General features: G+C 39.5%; 1 protein-coding gene across 2 annotated transcripts in view; it reads left to right on the forward strand.

Moving 5' to 3' along the window:
- Positions 1-27557, forward strand: part of LOC126372461 (E3 ubiquitin-protein ligase RNF144A) — a 165872-nt gene that overhangs the window by 69713 nt on the left and 68602 nt on the right. For both annotated transcript variants that reach the window (XM_050018232.1, XM_050018233.1), the window contains 3 exons: positions 12913-13063; positions 13452-13596; positions 14693-14819. In XM_050018232.1, coding sequence (XP_049874189.1) covers positions 12913-13063; positions 13452-13596; positions 14693-14819 — 423 coding nt within the window. The remainder of the gene's footprint in view (positions 1-12912; positions 13064-13451; positions 13597-14692; positions 14820-27557) is intronic.

Consider the following 27557-nt stretch of genomic DNA (forward strand, 5'->3'; position numbering starts at 1 on the left):
GTGCCCCAGCAGTGGGGACGTTAATGGGCTGGTGATGATGATGATGATTCTAAATGCAACGCACTGACGGCCCGATCATCTGCGGTGGAGTCCGGAATAAAAGGACCTCGCTCAGCATAAGTCTCGGCGTGAGCCACGACGCTGGTATTCTGCGGGCCCTGCCGAGTGAGGCCACGGACATCTACCTATTTGCCTGTAAATCAGAAAGCTCAGTCAGTTCATCTTGCGATGGTTGTACTTCTGACTAGCCCAATTGGTAAAATAGTTGCGAGCTTATGTTGTTATTTTCAATTTATGTATTATCGTTGAAATCACTTTTATGAGACTGTCCTTTGATTGGCTAGGACATTGCAGGCAATCGGGGAGCGCCGGGTTTAACCTCGGTACCGGACTTCCACCAATGAGTTATTAATGTATTTTAAGTGTAGTTTTCACTAACACAGTTGGCTCACCTATCAGCGGGCCTAGCACCGCGACTCTTTCTCGCCGCGACAGAGAGCGTCTGTCACTTTCTGTGCAGTACTGTGAGAGAGTGACGGGTGACGTATGTCGAGGCGAGAAAGAGTCGCGCGCTTACGGTGCTAAGCCCGCTGGTTGGTCTAACAGAAAGCTCGGTGAGGTGTGGTTACTATGTGAGCTTATGTGTATGTGTTGTCTTTTGTTTTTGTCAGACATTGATTTCGCTGTCTCTGTTTTCGACGACTCTGTTGCCTATCTCTGTCGCCTGCCGCCAGGCTAATCGTCTATTCGAGCCACGTATTATTCAGATGGGCAAATGATTAACCTAGACGTATTGTCTCAAGGACGATTGTGACGTCATCCAATTGTTACCAATCTCCACGTGTCTTGTAAACAGAGCAGTTTTTTTAACTGCGCGTGGGTTATTGTAATAAGGCGATTTATACTTCAGTACTCACCCACTTATTGATTCAATGGTGCTGAATCCAGTACACACAATCTAATTTTATTTCAAGTTTTAGAAACAAAACGCATAATGTATGTTCTTATTAAATCAACAACAACAAATCAATATTTTACTTTATTTCTCAACAGAATAAATTTGATTCTCTTCCTGAGAAACAATTATTTTCAAAAGATTTTAAACAACATTGGACTAAATAAACTAAAATAAGTACCTAAATAACATTAAATGGAATATGATAAGGAAGTGTCTCGAAAGACACGTTAAGCCGTTGTCCCGTTTACTTACTGATGTAAGTACCTAGTCGTTATATGAACCATGTCAGAGGCCTTTGGAGGCTCAATAATAACCCACCAGGGTCGATGAGGTTAGTAATCCGCCTCACAATCCACGCAATAGAAGAAGGGAGTGTTGTGGAGTGGAAGAAAATGTAATGACGAGAATTTTACCAACTAACTAACATCTAGAGCTCATTAAAATCCTGTAAAATATTTATTTCATCTGCTTCGTAAATCTTCTCGTCAAACGGAATAATGGTGTAGTCTCCAACAAACAAACAATCGGAACAAAATTCCAGGCATGATACCACTATAAAATGTAAGCTAGGCCCACACATACATACTGGTGGTTGGGTTTGGTGGTTGGTTGGTGTTGTAATATTTTTACTAGCGACCCGTGTCGGCTTCGCACGGGTAATGTATTAAGTTTAGTAAGGTAAGCGTCCCAATATCCGTCAATTTCTCAATTTACCCAAGTTTTAAATATAATTTCAATCAATTTTGAAATATAATCGACACCAGCGCCACTACCGGTGGTGGTTTAAGATATGATTGCCAACGTTTAGCCATATTATGAAGTAATCATGCATTTAGTTGCTCATATCGTTAAACGTTTTGTGTTCATTGATCTGGCTAAACTACATCATAATATGGCCAACGTGTGATATTCTATTTCATGAAATATGACCATTTCATGAAATGATCAATTCTAAGATCTGGCCACCACATATATACGAAATGTGTGGACCCAGCTTTAGCTTAGGCACGTAGTGATAACAGAAATGTTTTTTACAATCAAGGTTAACAGTGGTAATAAAGATTACACCAAACGTGTTGCGCCGTAAAATCCTGAATGCTTACACAGCGACACGATTTTTTTCATAAATTCGTCAAAAAAACTTTTTTTTTGTGCGATAGTAGCCTATTGTGCTCCGTGGTCGGCCTCCGTGGTCCAGTGGTTGATCGTTGCGCTCACGATCCGGAGGTCCCGGGTACGAATCTCGGTAGGGACATATCACAAAAATCACTTTGTGATCCCTAGGTTGGTTAGGACATTACAGGCTGATCACCTCATTGTCCGAAAGTAAGATGATCCGAGCTTCGAAAGGCACGTTAAGCCGTTGGTCCCGGTTACTTTAGTTTGCTTACCACGGCTATCTCCTAAACATTACTTATTCGGAAGAATTTCAGAGAAATATACCTATTTTTTTTTGTTTCATACTTTTTAATGCGTGATTTTTCCTTGGGTTTTTTTAACCATATATTTTTATTATCTCTGTCTCCGTCGATTGTCAGAATCGTTTGCAACTTGACTAAGGTCCAAGGACTGAAGTGCAGTCGCAAATATCCATTCCAACATGATGGAATATTCTCACATATCCATATTCACAATGCGTCTCTCCACATCCATCTTAGAGCGAATATCTGGAGCTGGGGATCGTCTTGTTGATGACTTTTCGCTCTACCCACTCCATTTGGGATTACTGGCGTGGGTTTATGATAAATATTTGCCCACTTGGAGTTAGGTACAGAAGTAATCAAGGTTTTGTACCGACCTCGCTTCACAAGGACACTACTTCAATCAAACTACAATCACAGAACAATTGGTATGAATATCAATCTGCTGCCAATTTCCAGACTTGGTAATCCGTGATAGGCCAGAAGAACAAGTGATTTACGTCGTAGTGTCACGGGTTTTCACAGCCTCCGTGGTCTAGTGGTTAGAGCGTTAGGCTCACCATCTGGAGGTCCGGGTTCGATTCCCGTTGGGGACATTGTCGAAATCACTTTGTGAGACTGTCCTATGTTTGGTAAGGACTTTACAGGCTTGAATCACCTGATTGTCTGAAAAAACAAGTTGATTCCGTGCTTCGGAGGACACGTTACGCCGTGAGTCCCGGCTATTAGCTGTAAAAATACCTCCATCAACCCGTAGTGGAGCAGCGTGGTGGAGTATGCTCCATACCCTCTCCGGTTGATTGAGGGGAGGCCTGTGCCTAGCGGTGGGACGTATATAGGCTGTTTATGTATGTTATGTTATGTGTCACGGGTTCGAATCTCGGCTCGGGCTATAAACTACTGAATTCGGCTATTTCGATTTCATGAGTTTGAATTTGGGTGACCACAAAAAAAAAGCTTTCATCTCGAGCTCCTCCGTGCTTCGGAAGGCACGTTAAACCGTTGGTCCCGGTTGCATTAGCAGTCGTTAATAACCACCAATCCGCACTGGGCCCGCGTGGTGGTTTAAGGCCCGATCTCCCTATCCATCCATAGGGAAGGCCCGTGCCCCTGCAGTGGGGACGTTAATAGGCTGGTGATGATGATGATGATGGTGAGTTTGAATTCGTATCATCATAGATAATTGATTTTATGTGGTTTCTAGGATTTTTGTCCGTTGTCCGATAATAGGATCACCGTATTACAAGGGACTTAAACATAGCTGGCCTGGAGTGGGTGTATATTATACATCTGTGCCTACCCCTTTGGGGATACAGGCGTGTTGCTGTGTTATGCTGAAGGGTAGCTTTATTTACTCTAACAAATAATAGGGTTCTTATCAATAAAACGTATCAGAATCTATCAATTAAAGCTGTATACATACACTCGCCATATTAGAAAAGTTGTCGCTAAAATAGAGCGCCGGTTACGAGCATTTGTTCTACACATACATGACATCACGCCTATTTCCCATTGGGGTGAGCAGAGACCACGGAATTAAGATAAAATAACATAATCATAATTAAAACACATAATAACGGGTTCTTACCGCGTTTAAATGGGGATATGAGTGAGAAACAGTGTGATAAGACAGAGATGTGGTGTAAAAGACGATATAGTGACTAGGATTGAGAAGGGAATGTTAGGTTGGTTTGGACACGTAGAGCGGATGAAGGATAATAGGATTGCAAAAGCGGTATATAAAGCGAAAGTTGATGGTAGGGCTGGCAGAGGAAGACCGAGAAGGACTTATGATGACCAAATTGGAGATGTCCTTAGAAAAGGTTCAATACGATCTACTCTGAACCGGCGTGCGTGTATGAAGCGATTGATGAATGTGGAGGAAGCAAGAGAAGTGTGTCAGGATCGAAGCAAATGGAATTCTATAGTCTCTGCTTACCCCGGTGGGAAATAGGCGTGAGTTTATGTATGTATGTATGAGACTCCCGAACCCGCGGTTATCCGTTTAATAACCGCGTAAACTTAAAACAGTGTAATAACATAATCGTTACAATTTAGAACAACATCAACAGTTTGCCCTTTACGGAATTCCACACATTAGCATCGCAAAATAATATAATGTATTCATTAGTCATAAGCGCACATATTTTAGTACTCGCGAACTAGATAGTCCTTGAAAGATTGATTTGCATATCGTCTAGTTTGATATGACTCACGAGCTAATAGATAATATTTTTCGGATATATCACTTATTCTATTTTCACATATAGTTCATAATTGATGTCAAGTGGAGAAAAACATCTCAAGGAAACATCCTTGTTGTATTATGGTATCGGAGTAGATGATGGTCTAATCATAGGGTTGACACCTTGTCACCTTATACGTAATATAATATTATCAGAAACACTATACACTGGTCCACTAAAGGCTTCGGCACACCAAAAGCAGGTCAGGAATCTTGGCCAAAACGATTATGACAATCTTCTTTCTATCGCGTGGGTTATGGGGTGGATTACCAATCTCATCAACCCTGGTGCTGACATGGCTCATGTAACGACTTCATACTTACATCTGCAAGTGGTAACCGAGACCAACAGCTTAACGTGCCTTCCGAAGCACGGATCATCTTACTGTCGGACAATCAGGTGATCAGCCTGTAATGTCCTAACCAAACTAGGGATCACAAAGTGATTTTTGTGATATGGCCCCACCGGGATTCGAACCCGGGGTCTCCGGATCGTGAGATAACGCTCAACTACTGAACCACAGAGGCCGTTGACAGTAGTATGATAGTACTTTACGAAAGCAATACGTGGACGCGGGTTTGCAGCGTGTAGCTAATAGTCTGCTCATAACGACAATGTACCTTTCTATCTTTATAACTTCATCATCACTAATTTAAGAGCCCCGCTCTTGTCGGTGTAGCATTCTCCATGCTACTTTTTTAGGGAAAAATAGGGCAGTGGTTTCCCTCTTGCCTTCCGCCCCGCAGTTTTCTGTCTGACGCGATTGGGATGGCACCCAGAGTAGTCTAATAATACGTATGTTTTATAGAATAATCCACAAATAATTCGTATAATTTATTTAGGTACACTATTTTCCTGTTCCCAATTTAATTAGTCATTTGAAGCCTGTTTTCAGTTCGTTTACAGTTTTCAGAAGTCGTAACGAGAAAACCACAGATCTATTTTTGTTATGTTATGGTTTTGTGATGTAGGGGAATAACTTAAATTTATTTAGATTTATTATGACGCAGAATTTAGTACCTCACTATGAATAAATAGAACCTCCAGAAAAAGACGCGTAATGAAAAAAATAATAAATAAACCGACTTTATTTGTCTAATAAAAAGTAAGAAACAATATTTTGAACGATCGATTCTAAATTCGGGACAACTACATACATAACCAGCACACAATGCGATCCCAACACACCATCTTCGCTTCCTCCACTCTCATGAAAGTCTTCATGCAGCTCGCCGGTTTAGAGCACAGTCACGAGCATTAATATGTAACACTTTGGTACCATGTCACATTAACTTTTTTGACAAATTGAACTGTAAGTCTCACTAAAAGTCAAATAAGTTAATGTGACAGAGTCCTAAAGTGGGTATATTATATTGCTTATGACTGTACTCTTGACCTGACCTTTCTTTAAAACATCCTGGATTTGATCGCGGTATGTACGCCTAGGCCTTCCTCTTCCAACTCTGCCAATTACACCCGCATCATAAATCTTAACGGCCTCTGTGGACCAGTGGTTGATATCAATTATCAAACAAAGCGAGTAATCGCTCGACTACGTGATCGTATTTAATAATTTGACATTTTAATTTTAAGTGGGTTGTATTAAACAGAATGACCAGTTCAGTACATACATAAACTCACGCCTATTTCCCACCGGGGTAAGCAGAGACTATAGAATTCCATTTGCTTCGATCCTGACACACTTCTCTTGCACTCTTCTCTTCTCTTCTTCAGTTCAGTACAATTATTGATTATATTTCAATAAGATAACATTTTACAATCAACGCAATTCGCGGTAAGAATTAGATCTGTCAAATTACGTAAGCTAGTGTTGTGACGTTCATTCTTCTTCTATCGTGTGGGTTGTGAGGTGGAGTACCAACCTCATTAACCCTGGTGTCAGGTCAGGGTTACTATTGAGCCGCCCAAGGCCCCTGTTACTTGTCCTATTATTAGTTACGCATAGTATTAATTTGTCATAACTTTTTAAGCATAATTTTGAAACTCATAACTACTAAAAGCATAATAATTAATGACAATAATGATATATAAGCATAATAATTATTATAAGCATAAAAACTATACTCCGAATAAGAAAAGTTTTTGCACAACTTTGAACATTTTTGAAACTTACTTTTTCTTGGCTGCATTTGATTCATGATTGTGACTTTTTTATTTTTTTGACACTATTTCATGTTATTGGTCATCATTCAGTATACTTCTCGTTTGTAAGATAAACATGCTGGCGGCGTAGGGGCCACCAGGGGCCCGAGGGCCACCCCCGCCGCACCCTAACCAACTCTTATGCCTTGTAAAAAATAAGGATACCTATTTATATGCGAATCTAATTTTTACCAACAAATATTAGTCCAAAAATAAGTTATACCTAACAAACCGGTATTACATCTAGATGTTATTATGGGAAAGTACCATTATGCTAAATAACGTTATGCAAAAAGGATTATGATAATTATGACAAAAACATTTATGCATTTTAAGAGAATCCCACTGACTGACTCACTGACATAGTTGTTCTACCAGAAGGAGCGTAAAAATTATATGAGGGGAGTGATCTAAACCTTCCGGTGAGTATGGGAATACTTCCAGATCTTGGAAAACTCCGCATCAGGGCGATACCTTACGGTCTGGCGCAACTATTAAACCTGGATCAATTTCTTTTTTTCGCACTACGTATTTAAATTTTGGTCGAATCCAATCGCCGATGAGAAAAAAAATGCATAATTATTTACATTATGAATGAGACTTTCGTTCGCAGTGTACAAAAATGTGCAATGGTGAGTTATAAGACTGTCTTGTTGTCTTGACCTTGATTTTGTTGCAAGTTGGCGTAATAACAAGCACGTCTTTTCAAGGTTCAAGTCAACGAACGTTTACTACGCAATCGGTGCACTGATGCGAACTTTGCAACTAGTACTCGTAACAACACTGTCAGAACTGAGTTGTTAAAATAGCCACATCGAAGCAATTCATCTAAGAAAGCAATGTTGCAATTTGACATTTGCGCACATAATAGCGTGGTATTACTAAAAATATAAGTTTAAAAAGAAAAACCCGACTACGGAAAAATCTGGCTCTAAAAAGTATGCAACAAGAAAATAGTTATAGTTCTCTGAAATTCTCCCGAATCGTGAGATGTTTAGGAGATAGCCGTGGTCGTATGCCGTGGTAAGCAAACTCTTAAACAGGGGGGTTAAAATGGCTAACTCGAAGCAATTCATCGGACAAAGCAATGTTGCAATTTGACATTTGCGCATATAAAAGTAAGTGCGCAATGCAAACAAATGTCAAATAGCAATATTGCTTTAGATTAATGCTTCGATGTTGTCATTTTAACCCCCCATTGTCGATATCTAATAAACATAAACAACATAGCACCACGCGCATATTATCTCGGTGTGTGACAGGGAGGCCCAGAGGTTCACGGGGCCCATAAAGTAGCTGCTCTATCAGTAACACCCTCATTTAGGTATGTTCAGCGATTTATGGTTCAGGAGATATGTCCCAATTTGTACCATTTTCAAGATGCGTGTTCTTAGTGAGGCGTTTACTAGCAGACTGACGAAATACTTACAAAAGTTCTTAGAGCTAGCTCATCTCTATACTTATATTATACAGGATGTTAGTGACATCGTAACGAAAACTTTCAGGGATGATTCAGGCCATGATTCTGAGTTCATATCAAGTGGAATTTTCCACTACAAAAGTTTAAAAAATACATGAATTTTGCGACAGAAAATTCCACTTGATATTAACTCAGAATCACGGTCTGAATCATCCCCTCCAGTATTCGTTATGACGTCACTAACACCCTGTATAAGCCACGAAACACCTGGAAACCACGTACAGTCATGAGCAATATCATGTACCCACTTTAGAACCCTGTCGCACTATCATATTTGACATTTAATGAGGCTTACGGTTTAATTTGTCAAAAAGTTAATGTGACATGGTTGCAACGTGTATAAATATTAGTACTCGTGACCGTACGTTATATCAACTATTTACGATCCAAGCAAGGATCTGATAAGATAGCTCTTTTTCAAGAGAAATAAAAATATATCTTATTCGCGTTTGGTCAACTTTACTATTGTTTCCGTTACCATTCATTCGCACTTTGCCCACAGGCCACGCGGCACGTCTCACGTCTAATATATCAACATGGAAAATTCAATTACGTAAGCTATTTTATTGCGAATATTATGGCGCTTAGCAATGTAAACATATTACGTAACTAGTTTGTACCTAAGTCTTGTTTAGGCTGTTGTCGCAAGTACTAGTGCACTAAGACTAAGTATGCTGGCTTCCTAAACTTGCTCGTTATGGAGCCTAGTATTACGATAAGTATAACTTTAAAAAGTAAAACCCGACTATGGAAAAATCACGCTCTAAAAAGTATGAAACAAGAAAAAGGTATCTCTCTCTCTCTACTTAAGAGCTGCGCTCTTGTCGGTGGAGTAATCGCCATTCCTCTCTTCTTCCCGCCAAAACCTTCACCTCCCGATACGACACGACCTGCACTCTCTTTTATTTGTTTCATAAATGTTATCCTAAGTCTACCCCTTCCTCTCTTCCCTTCAATTTTTCCCTCTGTAATGTTTGTTATAAAAAAGGTATATTCCTCTGAAATTCTTCTGAATACTGTGATGTTTAGGAGATAGCCGTGGTCGTATGCCGTAGTAAGCAAACTCTTAGAATAGGGGGTGTTAACCACGGCCTCCTTTGGTCGTCTTTAGTTTTTGTTTATATATACTTGTAATTTTCAGTATCTTCTATTGCTTTTTAAAATGTCAGTTTTGTTCAATATAAAAATCAGCACGTTTTTTTTATGCTTTCTCGATCATTTCATATGTATGCATATGTATGCAAATGTCAAATTACAATATTGCTTTCTTAGATGAATTGCTTCGGTGTGGCCATTTTAACCCCCAGATAGGCATAATCCCCCATTTTGCTTCGTCGCAGTCGGGTAAAAATGGGCTGTTTAACTAAACACTACTGTCAGTTTAGTTCGGGGACACAATCGTGCTTTGTTTAGTATTATACCTTATTCTATGCCGCCGCTAGATGAAATTTATTATGCTTATACTTCTTCTTTTATCGTGTGGGTTGTGAGGTGGATTACTAACCCCATCAAACCTGGTGTCAGGGTTATTATTGAGCTGCCCTAGGCCCCTGACCTTATACTGAGCTTATACTATTAGCGACATCTAGTTATTTCTTGGCGAAAGAGAATAAAAGTATACTACGGTATCTCTCCACACTCCAAAAAAAAAAGCGCTGGTGGCGAATATTGGTTTTGCCACGCTTTTGTCAGTGTAGCATTCTCCATTCTTCTCTATCAAGGGCCAATTCTTTCACTTCCTTATAAGACACGACGTTCGCCTTCTCTTTAATCTGTTCCATGTAAGATCTTCTTGGTCTTTCCTTGTAGCTTCCCTTCTATGATGTTTTTGATAAATTCGTCGTGTCTTAAGTGTCCAATCATCTTGCCTCTTCTGTCCTCTACAACTCTATATATTTGTCTCTTTTCCCTACTCTTACTCGCTCGAATATTGGTACTAAATCTAAAATGTATAGTAGGGACCATACTTGGTAAAGTTAATCTCGAGACACGTGGATTTAGGTAACGCTAATTAATTAATACAATTACATGATACTAGCTTTTGCCCGCGTCTTCACTCGTGTGGGTTCCCCTTTCCTAACCTCTCATCTGCCGAGATACCAGACACAATAGATTTTACATTGTGTCTGGTCGAGATCTGGGTTCCGGCGTTCGAAAGGCTAATTAGTACATTTTTATCTTCCTACTTTGAAAAATGCTAATAATCCCATATATTTCACCCCCTCTTTGAACGGGTTGCGGACATTTTTTTTAAATATGCACAATTTTTTTGCTAGTCAAAATAGTCCGCGTATCAGTTTTTAGCTTTCTACCTTAAAAATTGCGGAATGCTCCTTACAAACTTCCACCCCCCAATTTAGGGAAGTGGGGGGTTAGAAAGAGACAGAAAGTTGCCTATGTCACTCTCGCTTCAACTGTATCCACTTAAAAATCACGTCAATTCGTCGCTCCTTTTTGCCGTGAAGGACGGACAAACAAACAGACAGACACACGTATACACTTTCCCATTTATAATATTAGTATGGATAATTTATACTTATTATATTGTACTATAAATCACTTATGAAGATTAAACTAAATTGTACTTGAGGAACTTATAAGGGTTCCTGACTTCATAATCAATTCTAGGACATTCTGGAAACGAGTCTTTCATAACTAAACGTTTTCTTTTTATTTTCGATTTGAAATAAGAATTCTAATTTTAAACCTTTATAAGTTGATCGACTGCCATTTAACTTTAATAAATAAGAAAATATCGTGAAAAGAGATTGGATTCAGTAATCAATTAGAAATCAATCTAGACACGCCATTGAACTAATTAATTAGATTTCAGCCAAGGCATTCACTGTGGCGGTTGTGTTGACGTTGAACTCATTGCAAATTCGCAACGCCACCCATGAAACACAATTTTATTACGAAAATTATGTACTAGCACCACCCAAAACAACCTGCCGAGTAGGTAAAAGGAAATTCTGATTACGAAACCCAAATATCCTATTTGACTAGGTTTTCATTTAGCCGATTAATTACTTGACATACATACTTAGGGGTAAGCAGAGACTATGGAATTTCATTTTTTTTCGATCCTGACACACTCTCTTCCTTTCTTCCACTCCTCCCTGTCCCCAGCTTGTTTGTGTCACCGTCTAACTCGTCGCGCCATCTTTTTTGTGGCCTTCCCCTACGTCTGACAGCATTTGCGGGAACCCAGTCTGTAGCTTTTTTGGCCCAGAGGTCATCGGGCATTCGGGCAACATGTCCAGCTCAGTCCCATAAAAAATAAGAATATTTAAAGACATAAGATTGTATATATTAATTTTTGATTTAATTAATGAACCCTATTGCACGCACGAGCACGTCATAAAGTCCGACTGAGGATTATGTCCATTCTAACATGGTGGGCATTTAAGACTTAAAACCCAGAAGGGATGACGGAACCCGATACGAGTTATCCTACATGGGATCCGTTTTTCCTTATGAGGTTCGGAACCCTCCTGCCTTCGTACTTAATTTAAAAACGTCTACCACTCTGAAGTATGGGGAAAATAGCTTTCATTCATAACAAATAATGGAAAAAAACTTTGTACGTTAAACTTTCAATATTTTTGTATAGAGATTCTCATTTTCACAACTTCGAAACTTAGGCATAAACATGTTTGTTATGTGTTTATCGCTGTCGACATATAAAACGTGCATAGTAAAACTGTAAAATTTTCAAATATTGACATATATAAGATCAGTCCATACATAAGAATCACACCTATATCCCGTTGGGGTAGGCAGACACCACGGAATTCTGCTTACTATGACCCTGACACGCCAACGTCAGTTCTTCCACTCTCATCAAAGTACTCTTGATCTGGCCTTACTTGAAAACATCCTGGATTTGATCGCGGTATGTATGCCCAGGTCTTCCTCTTCCGACTCTACCAATTATGCAACATCTTTTTTGTTTGTCAACTTTCATTCATTCCACTCATTTTCCAATCCATGTTTAATACATAAATAGCATATTCTTATTCCAATAATGGAGCATTCAGTCGTTTACGAAAATAATACCTACATACGGGTCAAGTTGAGAAAGTCCTTTTGTCGAAGTTGGTTAAAAAGAGGTACATTCTGATTTTTTATTTTTATAGATGATGCAACACACACCTACGACAAAATATAATATTTGCCGTATCATAGAAGGTCCTTATTAGTTCGCATGACGATGTGATGTCAACTCAATGTTTGACGAAAATATTTGATAATACAATAGTTTGTCGCAAATGTATATTTTGGCTCGCAGGTATGATTAATGGTAATTGCAATGTTTTTGTTGCTCTCTCTCTCTTTATTTAAGCTCTCGTCGATGGAGTAATCGCCATTCCTCTCTTCTTCCCGCCAAAACCTTCACCTCTTGATACGACACGACCTGCACCTTCTCTTTTATTTGTTTCATAAATGTTATTATTATTTATTTATAAAGGTATACATGCAACATGTTCTCCTAGGTCTACCCCTTCCTCTCTTCTCTTCAATTTTTCCTTCTATGATGTTCGTTATAAATGAATCGTGTCGTATCAGGTGGCCAATCATATTTCCTCTCCGGTTTTCTATAGTCTTCAATATACACTAACCTCCTTTTCCATTTGTCCACAGGTGGGAGCGGGCGCAAACGGCCCAGGAGGGCGTAGGGCTTTAGAATTAATCCTCAGCGGAGGCCTAAAATCCCTCGCGCGGCCTGCGAAGCCCGTGCGCAGGGCCGCGTCACGGGACTCCGTGCTGTCACAACCGCAGCCTTTGCTTGAAGGTAAGCTTGGCAGCAACTACATACATTCACGCCCGTAATCCCAATGGGTGTGGACAAGTCTGAAGAAGGCTTTGTATAGTAGGTGGGTGTCAATGTTTCATAATATCATCACCTTATAGTGCCACTTAAGTGCCATTTCGGAAAATCACATTCACATTAAATGTGTGTTATGTATTTATTTATTATTGTGCTTGTGTTTATTGGTCTCTTCTTCTTATCGTGTGGGTTGTGAAGTGGAATACTAGCCTATCAACCCTAGTGTCAGGGTAATGATTGAGCCGCAAAAGGCCCCTGACACGGATTGCAGGGATCGGAGCAAATAGAGTCGTTGGATCAATAACCCTAATAATACTTAACGATGACCGTTTATTGCCATGTTTGTCGTCAGGTCTGCGGAAGTGCTCGACAGTTCTGGCGTTAACTGACCGCGAGAAGGTATCAGAGCCAATACGAGCCCACAACCGGCTGCGAGCTCCGTCTGTCTGCTCGCGCTGCTCCTCACTGCTGTCTCTTGCTGGCGCGGGGGGCTCCCGGTATGTATTGATTTACTCTCTCGCTCTTTTTTACTACTTGGGCGCCCGTTTGTGCTCCATGTCGTGGCTGATTTTGCAAACTGACTTATCTACAATATTTTGCTTGTAGATACGTCTTATTGACAATAGCAAAAGGTGCAAATCAGATTCGCCAAACATTTCAAATATGATCATTCCACATCTTTTTCTTTTATTGTCCTTTTGTGCAGTAAGGTAATTTATATCACAAAGTGATTTCGACAGTCTCCCCGTCGGGAATGGAACCCGGACCTCCAGATCGTGAGCACACTATACCACAACCACTAGACCGTGAAAGCTTTTTTTTGACGTGTGACGCTTATTATAGATTTGCCGTAACTGGCATTAATTAACGCTGAGGGCTCTCACCCGGTACAACATTTAAGACAACAGGCCTGAGGGTGCCCAGTTCGGCGCGAACCTTGACTCAGGGCGTGGTCTAAGAGGATTACACGGGGTGTAAGTGACATCGTAACAAATACTGAGAGGGATAATTCAAGTCATTATTCTGAGTTAATATCAAGTGGAATTTTCCATCGCAAAAAATTTATTAAAATTTTTTCATGAATTTTCCGACAGGAAATTCCACTTGAATCAAATCAGAATCATGGTCAGAATCATCCCCCTCTGTATTCGTTACGATTTTACTAACACCTTGTATTTGAAAGAATTAAACGATCCTGGTGAACCGATAGCGATAATAGCTGAGGGAAATCGATCATTCCGGCGAGGTTGGTATCGGAGAGACCATGGAAGTCGAAGACCTTAACAGTAAACATCACATCATCAGCCCATTAACGGCACAGGCCTTCCCTATGGATGGACAGGGAGATCGGGCCTTAAACCATCACGCGGGCCCAGTGCGGATTGATGGTTATTAACTACTGCCAATGCAGCCGGGACCAACGGCTTAACGTGCCTTCCGAAGCACGGAGGAGCTCGAGATGAAAACTTTTTTTTTGTGGTCACCCATCCTATGACCGGCCTTTGCGAAAGTTGCTTAACTTCAACAATCGCAGACCGAGCGCGTTTACCGCTGCGCCACCGAGCTCCTCAGAACAGTAAACATATTTTTCAGGTACTCCCTTGACAATGCTGGGGGCTTCGTGCCGGCCGCGCCGGTGAACTGCAAGCTGTGTCTCGAGGACGCCCCCTCCGACAAGGTCACTGTCATCTCCGGTTGTGGCTGCGCGTTCTGTACTAAGGTATGTCCTGTACTATATTTATTACCCGACTGCGACGAAACAAAAAGGAGGGCTATGTGTTTGACCGCTATGTATTTACGCCCGTATGTTCCCTTCTAACTCGTAAACCAATCTTCTTCTATCGTGTGGGTTGTGACGTGGATTACCAACCCCATCAACCCTGGTGTCAGGGTTATTATTGAGCCGCCATAGGCCCCTGGATCATGTAACGACTACGTACTTATATAACCAATTATTCGAATTTAACAAATGAGGTATCACTAGAAACGCTAATTTGTCTTTACTGTGCTTACCACGCTATACTTTCCCAACCCTCTCTCGATAGACCTACAAAATACATTAAGCTCACGACTGCGTCCCAATGGGGTAGTCAGAGGCACGATAAGGTGCAAAAGTGTAATCAGTTTCTTGCAAAGTAATAAATTAACTGGTTGCACTTAAGACCTCCTGGTTACATGTCGTTTCTGTAATAGACCAAAAACACCTACAAAAATATAAATTTTATAATTATGACAAGTCTCAATTTTGATATCTAATTGACTATCATTGTTTACAAATGATTCGCTGGGCTTAGTGACTGCACTTTTGGTCTTCGATTGTACATCCATCGTAAGATGAAATAAGTACCCATACCTCACCGAGCTTTCTGTTAAACCAACGTGACAGGTGGTGAGCCGTATCGCCGTCTATAATGGTCGACCCAACTGTGTTACCTATAAAATCCTTTTAGGGCATCATATTAATAACTTGAACATTTTATATTCGACCCTCGCCATAATCGTCCGTGCCGATAGGGTCGTTTGGTTTTACGGCCTTTATGGTCAAATATTAAGTAATGTACATTCATTACCAGCTTTATAGGTTCGGGAAGACTGGATTTAGTAATAGAAACGACCTCAGTAGTCCAGTGGTTGAGCGTTGGGCTCACGATCCGGAGGTCCCGGGTTCGAATTCCGGTGGGGACATCACAAAAATCACTTTGCGATCCCTAGTTAGGATATTACAGGCTGATCACCTGATTGTCCAAAAAGTAAGATGCTCCGTGCTTCGGAAGGCACGTTTGTCCCGGTTACGATTTACTGATGTAAGTAAGTAGTCGTTACATGAGCCATGTTAGGGGCCTTTGGCGGCTCAATAATAACCCTGACACCAGGGTTGATGGGGTTGGTAGTTCACCTCACAACCCACACGATAGAAGAATAGAATATACTGGGTTAGGTAAAAGGATTACTTTTTATTTTACTAATTACTAATATTATAAAAGCGAAAGTAACTGTCTTTCACCTTTTTAACGCTTAAAACACTGAACCAATTTAGATGAAATTTGGTATGAAGACAGTTTGAGACTTAGGGAAGAATATACGAGATAGTGTATCCCGGAAATCATCCCCTGAGGGGATAAAAAGGGGATGGAAAAGTGGCGCGTGCGATAAACGAAGTCCACGCGATTAAGTCGCGGGCATACTTATTAAGAAAATATTGTTAGATACCAGCCTGGTTAGGTTGGTATAACACGGGTTTTTACACATCAATCGAATACATAAACGAATACAACACTACAAATTGCAAAGGACAATATATTTTCCAATTATGCAAAAAGCAGTTTTCTCCAATCTCCACTAACGAGGTATTGTTCCGCGCATGCGCAGGCAATTTCACATGCAAGAACACTAGATAATGGCCGTTTTCCGTGTGTTATATCGACACAGAAAGACTGATCACTTGGTTCTGCTTCGTTAGACGATAAGTATTGAGAATCTATTGTAACATAACCGAAGGTCTAGTAGGATAATATAATAATAATATATTTTTTTTCTTTCCATGCCACAAAAAATATAAATTACAAAGAAACTTAACTTACTTATCTAATAGCTACAAGCTGTTTTTTTTTGTGGATGGCTGATGCCTAAACAAAGTAAACTTGAAATATAGGACATCAGGCCTTCCCCCGGTATTTACAACGTTAACAACTTTAAAGATTACTTTTGACAATTCCAAAAAAAAAACAATTATGTGGAGTGTGTGAAAGTATGTCTGTGTGTGTGTGTGTGTGAGTGAGTGAGTGTTCACGCATTTAAAACTATATTTATGGGCCTCAACAGTATTAAGATAACATATATCTTTATACCAATCCGCACTAGGCCCACGTGGTGGTTTAAGGCCCGATCTCCCTAACCATCCATAGGGAAGGCCCGTGCTCCAGCAGTGGGGACGTTAATGGGCTGGTGATGATGATATCTATATACTATGTAATGAATATTGACAATATATAATACATAATACATCTAAAGCTAGCAAATCGGAGTGAGAATGTTGGGTATGGCAGAAGAAATATGAAAAGAGGATTAGAGGATGTAGCGGTGTTAAATTGAGTGACAGAGTGAGAAACAATGTGATAAGACAGAGTTGTGTTTGACGTTATAGTGACAAATATTGAGAAGAGAATGTTGAGTTGGTTTGGACACGTAGAGCGGATGAAGGATAATAGAATTACGAACGCAGTAAATATAGCGAAGGTTGGTGGCAGGGCTGACAGAGGATGACCTAGAAGGACGTACATTGACCGAATTGGAGATGTCCTTAGAAAAGGTTCTGTACGATCTACACTGAACCGGCGTGCGTGTGTGAAACGACTGATGAATGTGGAGGAGGCAAGAGAAGTGTATCAGGATCGAAGCAAATGGAAATCCATAGTCACTGCTTAACCCAGGTTGGAAATAGGCGTGAGTTTATGTATGTGTGTAGGTCTAGTAACCTTTGGATGCAGGTAGCAGAAGATCGACCATTGTTGCGAGTTATATTATATTCAAACAAAACATAATTCCTATACCATACATTATCTCGTGCAATGTTCTCGGAAGTAGCGTGTCGAGTTCAGAGTTATGGCGTGACTGTAATGGTACTATTTGGGCAAATTGGTAGGAAATGTCCCGTTGGCACAGATTGTGTTTTCTCGCTTTGTTGCCTGCTATTGGATTGTGGCTATGGCAAAACTGCCTTTGTCAAGTTTATCCCATTGACCTTTATGGCATAGAATAAAGAATGATACTACGTATATATCGGTGTCACTCTGCCCCGCACCGACTCGTATCGGGCGCCGAGCGAGATTTACCTCACCCCCTCTGGGTCTTACTTTAGTCTTAAGTGGCCGTAAGCCGCTAAAACGAAAAGGCGCGGACTGTATTTACTTACTTACAAAAACCTTAAGGCTTCAGCGCACCAAACGCGGGTCAGAAGCAGAGACACACCACACTGAACGCAGCGGCAGTTTCAAAGCAGTTGCAACGCTGGACCGCGTTTAAACCGCGTTCACTGTGACGGGAGGTAGTAGTAGGCTCCAACATGTCGAACGACACGGATTCTGATGAAGAAGAATTCCTACTGCTTTTGGCCAAAAGCATTCAAAATTTGGTGTAACGCAGTTCAAAGAGTTTCTTAAATTACAACTTGCACGGGCCCGCATTCAAACAGCGCTGCTACAGTCCCGCGTTTGTTATGCTGAAGCTTTTATTCTTAGCGTGTGCCGCCTTACCGCGTAAGTGCGAGCAAGACATACCCTTACTTATAAGCCGCATTCGGCCGTTTAGACTAAAACAAAACCCAGAGGGGGTGAGGTAGATGTAGCTCGGCGCCCGATACGAGTTGGTGCGGGGCGGAGTTTACCGTTCTATACGTAGTATTATTCTTTATTTTACGTTTCCAGTCCACCAGAATGGCTACAATAACAATCCAATTATTCTAGATCAGTAAGTATCGTAGCAAGTAGATGGGCACGCGCACAGCTATTTATAGAGCAACATTGATTACGGCTCATCACTCACAGCAATGAATCATACAAATTAACAATGCATGACCGAACTAAACTATTATAGGTAATTATACCTACACATAATGGTGCTGATTCTAGCACACACCATGTAGTTTTATTTAAAGTTGTATCCGTCATTTTGTTATCCCCCGAAAAGGAAAGGGACGGGTAATCGACAGGCGTAAAACGCACACGTCTAAACGGATTGTATATTAGTGAGATGCCTACTTGATTATTTGAGAGAATTACACGCTGTCTACGAGCAATAGGTAGGTGTTACTCGTATGTAGAATAGTCGTGAAAAGGGGTTGTAGGCAATAGAGTTTTGTGAAGCGATGTTCGTGTATCGTGTTTCTGTCCTTGAATATTTTATAAGAGGATGAATTTAGGTACTTTAGACAACATAAGGTAAAAAGGTGAGATAATGTTTCCTCGTGAATACTGTTCGATCTGGAAAGTACCATTTTGCCGTTAGAATTTAAGATTAGGATTGTATACACACGTTCATACAGGTATTTCGCTACGGTTTCCTACACACTCTTGCTTTCCGGCACATACGAGTAACACTCCCTCTATTACCTCTGCGTGTGTATTGCACTAAACTTAATATAGTTGCCTTATAGTGAAAACCACGTAAGCACCTTTTGAAAAATCGAATACAATATACATACATACATAATACATACAACTACGCTTCCCCCAAGGCTCACCACAATGACTGATCTTCTGTTACCGGCATCCAACGGTTACTAGACCTACATACATACATAAACTCACGCCTATTTCCTGCCGGTGTAAGCAGAAACTGGAATTTCATTTGCTTCGATACTGACACATTTCTGTTGCTTCCTCCACATTCATCAATCGCTTCATACACGCACGTTCAGAGTAGATTGTACTGAACCTTTTCTAAGGACGTCTCCAATTTGGTCAATGTAAGTCCTTCTAGGTCTTCCTTTGCCAACCCTACCATCAACTTTCGCATTATATACCGCTTTTGCAATTTTATTATCCTTCATCCGCTCTACGTGTCCAAACCAACTTAACATTCCCTTCTCAATCTTAGTAACTATATCGTCTTTTACACCACATCTCTGTCTTATCACACTGTTTCTCACTCTGTCACTCAACTTCACACCGCAGATGCTACGCAAAGACCTCATTTTTATTAACACTACCTCGCAATAATGTATATAAATTCCAATGACCATCCTCTATGTTTTTTGTAATTGTTTTGTGAAAATTGTAAGTAAAAAAGAAAGAAAAAACAATGTATTTATTCGGCGAAAAATACAACATTGCTTAGTGGTAGTAATTAACAATTGAATTATAAATAATGCCATCAGTCTATGATCTTAACACATAGAATTTAAAACGAGATACGAATCACTAACCAGCTGTGTAGTGAAAGCGGTAAAATAATTTATAGGTTCTTAAACCCCGATGTGAATACTTTTACTCGGGAATAGTTTTGTTATTATGTGTGTATGTAGAATATGACGTAAGTATTTAAATGGATGGGAAAGCATAGACACGCTTGATGGAACGGTTTTTAATTGACAAGGCATTGTGAAAATGTAGGTAGTCGAATGTTTTTCTCTTCTATTGTACGTCTTACGGCCAAACTATAGGGTCTACCGGGCTAGGCACCTCGGCCTGACGGGGTGCCTCCCTGAGGTGGTCAGCAACGTCAAAGGACTGTTAGACTTCCTTGGGGACCTAGCCTGGCTGGAGTAATCCAGCCGTTTCAGGTATCACGCAAAATAGGCGCTCAGACGTCGAGTTGCGGAAAACGGCCCGCGAATACCAATACCAATAGGGTCCTAGTTCGATTCCTGAGAAAGTCGATTTAGAAAATGATTTTTTTTTACGGGTTTTCGGGTCTCTGCCTAATAGAAGAAATAAAGTTAGGTATTATGTACAATTAAAAAATAATAAGGCTAAGGAGTAGGTGTAATATTAAATACATATCTGGCTACCTTTTTGGAGATACAGGCGTGATGCTTTGTTTGTTTTATGTAATTTATTAATGTTTGGATCATAAATGATTAGCACGTGCTCAGCGGTGAAGGAAAACATCGTGAGGAAACCCACATTCCCGAGAAATGTATTTTCGGAGGTATGTGATATGATATATTGGGTTGGTATTCCCATCGCGGGTTGGAAGGTCAGACAGGCAGTCGCTTCTGTAAAAAAACCGGATATGTCAAATCGGGATAATGCTAGGGAGATGATGAACTTAGTAGTTATTATGATAGAAGTATGCATAGGTAGGGTAGATCCACCCAGTCGTCATTTAATTTGTTATTAGGTACAATAAAATAATCAGCTGTACATGGCTGATCCTAAACACCTTCGATGTTTGCCTCTTACTGAATAAGTATTTTTAGTCGAATTTGATTTTAAACTGGTTTTTCTTGTTTAAAACTGCATCGCTACTAAAAATACATTAGTTAGTATCATAAAAAATGTTTTCCACCAATCAGCACTGGGGTAGTGTGCTTAAAGTAGCATGCAATTGGATCAATTAGATCATTATGTAAGGTATTTTTTTATATTTTAAAATGGCACGTTATGCTATTATAAAAAAAACTAACATGGTACCTATATTATTTTGTTTTTTTAAGATGTAAATAAGTGTTGTTGATTTAAGAAATATATTGTACTGTTTTGAGTTTCAGTAAAAAAAATATCATATCAATAAACGAAAATGAAACTAAAAAATTTAATATGTATTTTTGCTTTTCATGCAGTTGTTACTTTTTTACAATTTAAAAAAAATATATATCTCGTAAACTAGGCTGAATGACGTTTATACCTTTGCCTTTGCTTAGGTTGTATTAAAAAAAATATGTTAACAATTTGTTAGGGTAATGTGCCCAAACTGTGGGCGGTCCCTAAGAATTCTTAGGGCCATTAAAATAGATACATATATAACATTTTGTTAATTTTTTCTTTGATTCAATTTGTGTGGTTTATGCTTCTAATAAACATGTTGGCGGTAAGTGGTCCTCATTATTATTGAATTTACTTCATTAAGTTTGTTAACATCACACTCGTAGGACCCTAGTAATGACCACAGATGATATTCAATGTTATTTAAAAAAAAGGCATTTGGCATCGATAAATTTGAGTAAATAGACTATCTTTAGAGGTCATATAAAGTTCGAATAAATACACGATTATTGCTAAAATAAACATCACCCGGCTGATTTGAGAGCTAAAAATAGAGAAATAAAGCTAATTAAGACGAAAAGGTTTTGGACTTAGCGTAACTTTTTCCCTTACATACCGATTTTTTTTTGTTATATAAATACGATTTTCTTAGCTGATTCAAAAATATCTTTATTCAGTAGGTAACACAGTTACACTTTGAATCGTCAATTTTTACATAACGAACGTCTCATCCGCCTAAAACTACGGCAGCTTCTCACAACCTGTATAGCCGAAAAACTGCAGCTTCTCACAACCTGTATAGCCGGGGAAAAGAAGCTGCGAGAAAAACCTCGGCACAGGGCCCTAGACGTTCTTTAAAAAAAATAAACATAAAATATTGTTATACAATTGAGTAATTTAGCTGCCTAATATACTGCATGGGATTAACTGTCTGAGAACTGTCTCAGACAGTTAATCCCATGCATTCATATCTTCTAAATAATCACTGTATGCCGTAAGCGTGGCCAATTATTTATTGGTCAGCAAAAATTTTGTATCGATCGCCATCGACTCGCAAAGAAGAAGAATAATCACTAACTTTATATATGAAAAGGCCAATGTATAAATTATTTGAAATTAGTCTGCTGGAAGTCGTGGTAGCTCAGTTAGAACAACGTTCGACTCTCACTGTGAGGTACTAGTTTTGAATCCCAGCATGGGCTAAACCAATGATTTTCAAATTTGGAACAAGAAGAAGAATGTTTGTGATATACATGGTGTTAGTGACATCGTAACGAATACTGAGGGGGATGATGCAGACCATGATTCTGATTTAATATAAATTTTGCGAATTTTCCGTCGCAAAATTCATGATTTGTTATAGTACTTTTTTTTCCAATTTTATACATTTGCGATGGAAAATTTCACTTGATATTAACTCAGAATAATGAGCTGAATTATCCCTCTCAGTATTCGTTACGAAGTCATTTTACACCCCGTACAAGTACACACAGGTAGCCATACAAGTAGGTCCATAGCTACTTGTACACTAACACCCATGTGTTAGTGATACCGTAACGAATACTGAGCGGAATGGTTCTGAAATTTCAAGAATTTTTCTGTATTTTTTTTTCTGTTTCATACTTTTGCGACGGAAAAATCCACTGGATATCAATTCATAATCATGGTCAAAGTTTTCGTTACGATGTCACTAACACCCTGTATAAATGCCTGTCACGTATTCAATAAATAACGTTAAGACAGCAATCGACCCAATGATAGTAATAAATAGATTTAAATACAGTTGTTGACCGATGAACACGGTTTTAATACTAATGTGGAATGTTGGTTTCCTCATACAAAAGTATTTATTACTTATTTAACATGCATTGTCGGCCCTTCTATGCAAGATTTTCTAGTCTGTAAGTGTATGTCCGCCTGCCAGCGATTAGCGATTTAACGAGTGATCGAGTAAGCGATAAACGGGTGCGTATAGATCGGATAGATAACCTATCTATATCAGCCTAAATTCATATCCAATGTTGGACGTAGGCCTCTTCCATATTTTTCCACTTCCGACGATCATGGGCTATCGGCATCCAGCCATATCCTGCGTGCCGTACGATGTCGTCCTTCCATCTCTTTGGTGGTCTTCCTCTCGGTCTTGTGAATGCTCGTGGGCGCCAACAATCTCCGGGTCCATCTTTGCTCATTCGAGCAATGTGTCCCGCCCATCTCCAACTGGAGATGCGCGTGTATCTAGACGCACATATCTATGTCTGGTTATATATTGGCTCAACGGTATACCGTAAGAGAGCGAATCCGGGTAAAAGTTAAGACCACAAATTTTGACTTGGATTGAAACTAGGCTATTGGGACTATTGCAACGTTGTGTTAACAAATATCACATCTAAATATGATTTTTCAGAAAGACGCTTACGTGATATTCATTATAAGTTGACGATATAGGTACTTTATAAACGCATATACATATAAGCAGTTTATGCGCATGTACGGTCACGAGTATTTACTTTGAAACCATGTCATATTTACTTTTTTGACAAATTAAACCGTAAGTCTCATTAAATAACAAATATGATATTGCGACAGGGTTTTAAAGTGGGTACATGATATTGCTCACCACTGTACACAGTCCCAATGCATAGGTATAGGTCACACGTCGGCTCAAATGCAGACACCACAACCATTGATGCATTTACTTCTTCTATTCTCGTGTGATTTGTGAGATCAAAGACTGAACTCATCATCTGGTGTCAGGGTTACTATTGAGCCGCCAAAAGGCCATTACATGGCTCACGTAACGACTACATACTTACATGAGCAAATAGTAATAGGACCGACTTTTTAATTTATTATAAACAATTGCAAAGTACATTATCATGTTTAGTACAGTACATCACAAACTTAAAAAGTTTTACCGTGCACTGCAGATTCGTTGATTATCATAGGTAACAGATTAACAAATTATAACAATAACAAGATGAGGTACACATACATATGGTCGAACACGTATTAATCATAATCGCACCGGTCGTTCTTGTAGATGTGCAGTTTGCTGTCGTTTTTGTGTACCTACGTAGTGTTGTTTGTAGCGAGCTTTCTATGAGTGCGACATAATGTATGCAGCGAAATAATGTATGAAGATTGCTTAACGTTATCATTTTCCTTTCGGACAATCAGGTGATCAGCCTGCAATGTCCTAACCAGAGATCACAAAGTGAATATTTAGTTGTGTTATCGCTCTCCGCTCACATAAGCGCCTCAGCTTTATGCGCGTGTAATAAATGCGCTATGGAAGGTTTTATATCACTTCTACAATTATAATTATTGAATTCATGCATAATCTGTCAATTTGTTATTGCAGTATACCTATTTAATTAATTATAAATGGTTCTGTTTTTGTGCCTTATGGATACACCTTATTTTTCCTCAACATAAATTAAGTATTTTTAATAACCTTGTTTGTTTAGGACATTATAGGCTGAATCACCTAACATTATATACATAACTGCTGGGTACAGGCCTCCCGTCAGTCAACCGGAGGAGGTATGGAGCATACTCCACCACACTGCTACACTGCGGGTTGGTGGAGGTGTCGCCTGATTATCCGAAAAAGGATGATTCCGTGCTTAAGAAGATTCAGATTCTTTATTTGCATTGAACATAGTTACATAAAATTTGTGTTACAGGTTTAGGTTATAGTTCTCTACGTAAGAAGGCATGTAAAGTCTATTTTTTGACTGAACTCAGCCCTATATTTTTAGCCAATACTCGGTTTTGTGTTCGTTCTTCTCTCCCAGTGAAATATGGAAATGTAGATTTAAATAATATATCATGGAATCTATATTTGTTCCTCAACCATACCTAAGTCGTTACATGTCAGCTTAGCACTTGTTTTATCGGCAAAGGTGTTGTTTACGACGTTCCAAACGATTTCACAGAAACCTGTAAATACGTATTTTGTTTATATTCTCAATACTACAGTTTATAGTTTTCCTGGAGACAGGAGTTACGTGTTAGTTCGGGTGCTTATTCTGGCAAAAATTTGTTTTTTTTTTTAATTGAACACATACATACATAAGGTCACGTGTATTCTTCTACGATCCTGACAAACCACTTCCGTTTCTTCTTCCTTTGAAATTCCTGGCTGGTTTCCTTTCACGGGTCGGAACATCAGACAGGCAATCGCTTCTGTAAAACACCGGACCTGTGGAAACGGGATAACGCTGATGATGATCGAACATACATAAAACTACATCAAAGAAGTCCGTATTATACTGTTTTCCTTAACAGCTGTTTGAGGACAAAGCGCGTTTCATATTGTTTCCTCAATTGGGTTCCAATTGCTAAACTTTTATATCAAAAGCATTTCCAGGTAAACAGAACGGTACAATAAAATCCGATATCGGATCCCAGAATGAATGGGATAAACGCAAAGGTTTCCATTGTAACTCTTGTGATTGTTTCTGGAATTTTCCTGTTAAGTGCAGGTCAGGGTAAAAACTTGGTTTTCTGGTGAACTGGGAGTAACGAAAAGCATTCCCTGTAAAGTTGTCTCAAGGATTGTGTCCTCTCCAAGATATACTTACCTATAAAACCTTACCTATCTACTATCTAAACTGGCGATAAGCTCACAACCCGTTTCTATCATGGTTCTTCTTAATCTTTCAACGGCCTCCATGGTCCGTGGAGCTTTTTGCTCATCCGGAGGTCCCGAACACATCCTGGTGAACACATATCACAAAAACATTTTGTGATCGCTAGTTTGTTCAGGACATTACAGGCTGTTTACCTGATTGTCTGAAAGTAAGATGATCCGTGATTCGGAGGGCACGTTAAGCAGTCGTTCCCAGCTTTTCTAAAGTTATCGTAGGGGCCTTTGGTGGCTCAATAATAAATATGTCATCAGGATTGTTGAGGTGGATTATTGGTCTCACAATCCAAACGATAGAAGAAGAATATTAACTTGGCCGCTAGGTAATTGTGTGACTTTTGACTCTGGTCACATTGATTCTTGGAAATCTATATTAGGATCAGTTGTACGCCAGTTTTGATGTATATTATAATACTGATTTTCAACTTTACTTTAAAACACTCGTCATCGCTAATTTAAGAGCCACGCTCTTGTTGGTGTAGCATTCTCAATGCTACTTTTTTCTTTTCTTTTTTCTTCTTCTTTTTTTTTTGGGACAGGACATAGTACGGCTTTGAAATAGACTATCCTGGGCGCCATCACACTCGCGTCAGACAGAGTGCAGAGTACCGCGGGGTGAAGACAAGCGGGAAAACAATTTTAAACACTAAAAGGTATAATCGAATTGCCTTCACATTTATGATTAAAAATTTTACCACCGCTTATAAATTGCACCAATACAAAACACTGAAACATATCGGGTTCATACGCTTTAGAACGTAAAATATATTGAGCCATCGCACACACTCCGCGTTACCAATGATATATTACACCTCTACGCATCAAGTATTCAGAATAAAAAGGTTTCTTATAAATAGCATATACTTTGTATATACAGGGTGTTAGTGACACTGTAACGAAAACTTTGAGAAATGATTCAGACCATGATTCTGCTTTGATATCAAGTGAAGTTCACATCACATCACTAATTTAAGAGCCACGCTCTTGTCGGTGTAGCATTCTCCATTCTTGTGTATATACGAGTAAGCCAATTCCTTCACTTCATAGAAGGGAAGCTACAAGGAAAAAGAGGAAGGGGAAGACCAAGAAGAGCTTACATGGAACAGATTAAAGAGAAGGCGGACATCGTGTCTTATAAGGAAGTGAAGGAAATGGCAAGTGAAGTTATGGAACTGAAAATAATTAAGAAAAATACTAAAATATTTACGATTTTTCCGAAAGCAAATTCCACTTGATATTAACTCAGAATCATGAGCTGAAACCCCTCCCCCCCAGAATTCGGTACGGTGTCACTAACACCCTATATTTCAGTGTATGGACATGATAAATGGATGGGAGAAAGTCTTCAATCGCTCATGTGGCTGATTGTTCTTTACGGTTTCTTTATGTGAAGGTCTAATCGTCCTTGGAAGCATTGTCTTCATCGTTTACTATTGAAGATAGACCTCCGTGGTCTAGTGGTTGTGAGTTGGGCTCACGATCATAAAGTCCCGAGTTTGTTAAAATCACTTGATGATTCTCATTTCGGTTAAGACATCGCTGGCTAATCACCCCATGGTCCTAATGTAAAGTGATACGCTGCGGAGGGCACATTTAATGC

Source organism: Pectinophora gossypiella, chromosome 14, assembly GCF_024362695.1.
Source record: "Pectinophora gossypiella chromosome 14, ilPecGoss1.1, whole genome shotgun sequence".
Lineage (NCBI taxonomy): Eukaryota > Metazoa > Arthropoda > Insecta > Lepidoptera > Gelechiidae > Pectinophora > Pectinophora gossypiella.